The sequence below is a fragment of the Arachis ipaensis genome, chromosome B05 (genome assembly GCF_000816755.2).
Source record: "Arachis ipaensis cultivar K30076 chromosome B05, Araip1.1, whole genome shotgun sequence".
NCBI lineage: Eukaryota > Viridiplantae > Streptophyta > Magnoliopsida > Fabales > Fabaceae > Arachis > Arachis ipaensis.
In genome coordinates, this window is record NC_029789.2 from 134524108 (window position 1) to 134530352 (window position 6245).

Here is a 6245-nt window from a genome sequence, read left to right on the forward strand (position 1 = left end):
TTGAGTTCCTTTCATTCTATACCGTTCTTATTATGTTATATTCCTGTTTTCTGCTATTTTTGTTATTGCATGATCAGTTTTTTATTTCAATTCTTAGGTTCTAGTTTAATTTACTGTTTATTTTGTTATTTGATTTTTAGTCTGAAGGGATGTCTCATGTATTACTCACTGAGCTTGAAATCAAAAAGAAAAGAAAAAATATGTATTGCATGAGAGATTGAGTTTATATTGAAGAATAGTCTTATTTACTTAAATGTGGTGGTATTTTCTGTAATCCTGAATGCATGACATGAACAGTGCATATCTGAATTTGAATCAAAGGATATTGATGTATAAGGAACAAGAATTTCGAGAACTATTATGACTTCTCTGAAATTAGTGAAAGCTTAATCTTTGAAGCAAAAGAAACAGCAAAAGAAAAATAAAAGCAAGGTCCAAGGCTCTGAGCATCAATGACTAGGGAGGTCTGACATGATTAAAAGCTCAAAGAGTTGTTTTCCTAGTTATATGCTTGTGGTATTCTTGTTTCAAGTAATCCTTGAGACGGAATATTTAGAGTCGTGACTAAATGCATTCAGCAGAGTATGCCAAAGGCTTTGAGCACCACTATCTGGGAGAAGCTAAAAGAGCAATCAGAGCTTAAAGAGAGTTCCCCAGTTAAGTGCTTGTGGTGTTTTTGTGTCAAGTGAAGCTTAAAACAAAACATTTAAAGTCACGGTTAGGCTCAAGGTGCAAAGCACCAAAGAAAAGAGAATTAAAGTAAATTTGCTGTGTTCAAGGATTAAACTGGAGTATAAAGATCATAGAATTCATAATATAATCTGGATTCTAATTCCGAATGACACTGACATCCCTCTGATTCAAAGGAGAGTGAGATGTCAAAACTGTTCAGAGTTACAATAGATAAACCCCACTTTAAGAAGAGACATGAGCATAACTGAACTCTCGCTTCTCATGCAAATTCACATCTTGATCATGTACTAATTTTGGTTGCTTGAGGACAAGCAACAATTCAAGTTTGGTGTTGTGATGCGTGAGCATCTTCTCTATCTTTTCCTAGTAAATTTGCATTCAAATTGTTGAAGTTTAATAAAGATTTAAATATCTTTTAGCCACTATAGATGCTACTTTGAGTTGTGTGCATTTCTATTTATTTCAGGTAGCATTCGGATGGATTTGACGGAGTTTTGTAGCAGAAAAGGAAGGAAGCGAATGATGCTGTCAACCCTGACCTCCTTGCACTCAAACAGGAATAACTTGAGCTACAGAGGTCCAATTGACGTGGTTTCTATGGCATTGGAAAGCTAACTTTCAGAGCTTTCCAATGATGTATAATAAATCACACTTCTTTTCCAGCAATCTCTGCCTCCTCCATGCTGAACTTGGCTCCTTTCAAGTTCAGCGTGGGCTTGAAAACTCCAAGGGAAATCACACGCATCTCTCCACATTGAACTTGGGATTTTCCAAGTTTAGCGTGGATTCAAAGGAAAGCACAAGTAACACACTGTATCATCCACGCTGAACTTGATATTTTCCAAGTTCAGCGTGGACTCAAGGGACGCACCAAAGGAGACATTACCTCATCCACGCTAAACTTAAGAATTTCCAAGTTCAGCGTGGATCCTAATAACCCAAGTGGTCCCCAGACACTCATACAAGGCTGCGCATGAAGCTTAATTAATTTTGATCGAATTTTTATTTCATTTTAAAATAAAAAAAATATTATTTAGTTTTATAAATTATAATTTACATTAATTAGGATTAGATATAAAAAGGGAAAAGAATCAGCCCTTCAGGCTCTCTTCTCTTCTCTTGAACCTCATTCCGCAATTTACAATTTTACAGAATCCTAGTTTTCTCTTTGAACCATGAGTAACTAAACCTCCACTATTAAGGTTAGGAGCTCTATCTATTGTATGGATTGATACTATTATTTTTCTATTATTAATTCATATACTGATTTATAATTCAAGAATTGTTTTCGTTCTTTATCTTATGAATTTGGGTGGAACGGAAGTATGATCCTTGTTCTAATTGAGTTCTTGTATAACTTGGAAAAGCTCTTTACTTGAAAAAGAGCTTGAAAATATATTCTCTTAAATTTCTAATTATCTGGACTTAACAGGATACGTGACATATAATCCTCTTATATTTGGGTAATTAGGATTTTTGTGCCATATAAACTAGAATTGAACTTCACCCTCTAATTGAAATTAAGTGACCAAGAAATTGGCAGTTGATGAATTTTAGAGGAGACTAAAAAGGTCTAAGGAATTAGGGTTTAGTCACTTATAGTTTGCCATGAATTAAATCTTGCATGATTAAAATAGTTAGTAAGAAAAGTCAATCTGGAAAATAGATAACTCTGAAGCCTTAACTGTTTTTCCATATATTATTCACAACCTGTTTACTGCTTGCTTTCTGATATTCTAAATTTACTGTTAATACTTTTGAACCTTTAAACACCATTTTCTGTTTGTCTGACTAAGCCAATCACTCAATCATTGTTGCTTGATCCATCAATTCTTGTGGGATCGACCCTCACTCACCTGAGGTATTACTTGGTACGACCCGGTGCACTTGCCGGTTAGTTTGTGGACTATAAATTCTGCACCACTGCCGCCGGCAATGACGAGCGCAACGAAGGCGCGAGACTGACTGCGAGACGGTAAGGAGACAGGGAGAGACGATTACGACCAGTCCCGGGATCTGCTGCTTCTGCCGTCGGCGACGACAACGGCTGGGAAGGCGAGCGAGCGAGAGTGAGTGGGAGACTAGAGACTGAGTGGGAGACCAAAGACCGTGAGAGAGACCGGAGCCGAGAGAGCGACGAGGAGCTTGAGTACCAGACCAGAGACAGTGAGGGAGACCGGAGACGAGAGAAGGAGAGAGCTTGGGTGCGAGAGCAATGAGCCTGGCGAGAGAGATGAGAGATGAGAGATGAGAGAGCTCGAGAGCTTCAGTGAAGAGTGACGTTGAGTGAAGAGAAGGTCAGAAGGTAGAGTTTAGAATTACTGAACGATGTCGTATCAATAATTTTTTTAAAAAAATTAAGCATGTCCCAGTTCGGTTTTATGTAAACTAAACAGAGTTAAACTGGGTTTTAAAACCGAATTTAAAGAATAATTTATTAACCGATTTTTTAGATACAACCAATTAAAATGTGATATGTCAACAACTTTAAAAAAATGTTTGGAACATCTTTATGGGAGTATGTTCCTTTTTGTAATCACCACTTAATATTTTCTTTTATAATTTAAATTTATATTTAAGAATACAATAAATACTAATAATAATAAAAAACTATAATAATAATATTCATTAAATGATTTTAATTGTAATTGATTTTTAATTCTTTTATTTTATTTATTATCATTTCAGAAGTTAGCAAACGTTAAGGCCTTGTTTAATAGGTTTATCATTATTAGAAAAACTATAAAGGTGTATACTCCTTTGAGACCAAAAATCACAACTTTAGTTCAATTACAAGCACAATTGGGATAGGTCAAGAAAATTTACAAGAAGTCGCCTTTATTATTGCAAATAATATGACATTTGAATTTAACATTAACACGCTATTTATATCGGAAGGAGTTAAAGAATAGTTTGAACAACAGACGGTCTCACCCAATGAGATTATTGCCCGTCAACCAATTTTCGAGAATATGAAAAATCACATTAGCTTTAATGAGGTATGGTAATAAACTGATTTAATTTTTTTTGTATTTTTATTCGTATTTATAATTATACTGTACTAACTAAGTTCATACATATAACATTCATAAGTTCATATACATAACATCTATAATTACATACAACTAACATCTAAAAATTAAATTCATATTTATTAGATATTACATATATACACATATCATTTTTTAGTTATTGCATAAGTAACTATCAAGTTAGCACAGATGTTTTTGAATTTTATTATAATTGAATTTGAAAAAATGTTAAATTCTTAAATTAATTTATTCAATTGATAAATTTACTCATAACATTCATAAACTCATACACATAACCTCTATAGTTTCATATTATTAACATCCATAATTTTGTGCTCGTAATATTCATAATTTTATACATATGATGTCTATAATTAATAAATTTTTATAATTAATATTATCAAATTTTAAACTATATATCTTATTGTATTCTTCAAATTATCTCATATGAGCACTTTGTAATTACTTTTTGACTACTTAGTATCACCGTATGCATCACCGTATATGATATTATATGTATTTATTTTTATATCTTTTGTGATTGTGTTGTTACATGTAACACTTTCTCTTTTGTAAAAATACACATTAATCTTTCTTCAGATTTAATTTAAACTATATATGACATTCCATATCTTTATTTTTGTGACATTAACTTCCACTACAAATATGTAGTATCAAAGATGACAAATCAATAATATTATATGTATTAATTTTGATACATGGTCAAAGTAAAAGAGTCTTACACACGTGTATTCAGTAACATAATCATATTTAACAAAAACAACTACTTCAAATATAATTAGACAACTATATAAAATTTTATACATTCTTCGATATTAAAATTAAATTCTTTATCGTAAGTATAATTATAAGTAAAGTCACTTGTTGTTCTTCTTAACCTTTCCAACACTAAAAAAAGAACCAAATCCAAATAGATTTAAACTCCCTTTGGAAACATAAGGAGTTGGTACATTCAAAACAGGGCTAATCCTAATACCACCATGGCCATAAATCTTACCTGAAGCTGCAGATTTTTGCACAGGAAAGAGGTAGTTTAAGCTAGAACATGACCAAAAATTTGATGATGATGATGATTTGTTGTTGATTGAGCTCATTCTCTTTTGATTATTCTGCACAGAACCGGTTGAGTTGCTTCTTGACAAAAGAGGCAAAGAACAAATCAAGCTTTTCTTTGTTTCACAATTTAGACTCTTGCTTCTACTGAATCCCCAGAATGATGATGATGAAGAACAATGAGAGTGCTTCTTCTTTTTCTTGTTGTTGTTCTTCTCTTCATATTCTTCACAACAACTCAACTCTAAAAGTTCTCTAATAATGGTTTCTTTCTTCATTTTATCAGCACTTGTATGAAAAGAAGAAGATGGTCTTGGAGGAAGAAGCTTTGTATGATGTTGAAGGTTGATCATGTGTTTTCTAGCAGCATTGTTTGTGGCGGTTTTTCTCTCTTGAATCTGAATTGGAAGGATCACACCATTTGAGAAGAGTTCATCAGCAGAAGATGATTCAAACTCAAAGATGTTGCTTGTTGTAATGAACTCAAATTCAGAATTTGAGTCATCATCATCATCATCATTGTTAAGCAACATTGTTGTTGTGTTCTTGCAAGGAACTTGTTGAGAATTTTGTTTCATAGGTAAAACATGTAGTTGAGCAACATCATCGTTTGACAATGATAAACGTGGAGGACTGTTTTCTGAGCACATAATTGGTAATAACTTAAAAAAAGCTAAAAAGATAAGAAAAATCAATGCTTTAAAATAGTTGTTGAACTCGTACGAGTACTATATAATATATTATTATACAGTATCGATTTAGAGCTTATGGTTTAGGGTTTATGCAAAATTTGAAGGAGTTAGGAGAAGATTGTGAGAAAAATTGCGAGATAAAAGAAGATTTTTAATGCTAAATATTATTCTCTGTGTAAAAGAAGCAGAAAAAGATTATTTTGTCCATTATTGTTGGGAGAGTAGGAGCAAAAGAGTGAATAATGTGACTCAAAAGGGAAAAATGTTATCCGTGACAGATTGGAAACTGTGACGAAAAGAAATTATATTATAGAGTAAGGAGCAGTGATGCTTGATTAGAGGAAAGTGAGTGAGGGCAACATCTAACTAATCTTGATTCTTCTCAATTAAAGGAATAATGTTTGGAATTTCGAGTCTTATCTCTGCTTGACTTGCTCTTTTAAGATATTGGACTTTTGGGATTCCAATACTAATCATTCATAATTTTTTAAGGATTTGGATTCTCTAAATTTTGAATTTCACTTTAGAGAGTAAAGTGTGATCTCTCACTATTTATTTCATAAGTGGGACCAAAAGTAAATATGAGAGAGAAACTATTCAATGGTAAAAGATCACACTTTACCCTCTAAAATAAAAATTCAAAATTTAGAAGATCCAAATCCTTTTCTTTTTGATATTGATATCGAGACTCTATTATTAATAATTCCATTAGTCTAATATGATGAATTATGACTACTTTTTAACATAAGTTATT

The 6245-nt window shown here is 32.4% G+C and overlaps 1 protein-coding gene across 1 annotated transcript; it reads right to left on the reverse strand.

The window, feature by feature from the left end:
* On the reverse strand, positions 4511–5670 carry LOC107641205. Its single transcript, XM_016344707.2, has one exon. It carries the CDS (start codon positions 5447–5449, stop codon positions 4604–4606), a length of 846 nt encoding a protein of 281 aa, XP_016200193.1. The 5' UTR covers positions 5450–5670; the 3' UTR covers positions 4511–4603.

Bases quoted from the DNA above. Each gene is read 5' to 3' on its own strand.
- LOC107641205 (XM_016344707.2), bottom strand. From the start codon at position 5,449: ATGTGCTCAGAAAACAGTCCTCCACGTTTATCATTGTCAAACGATGAT.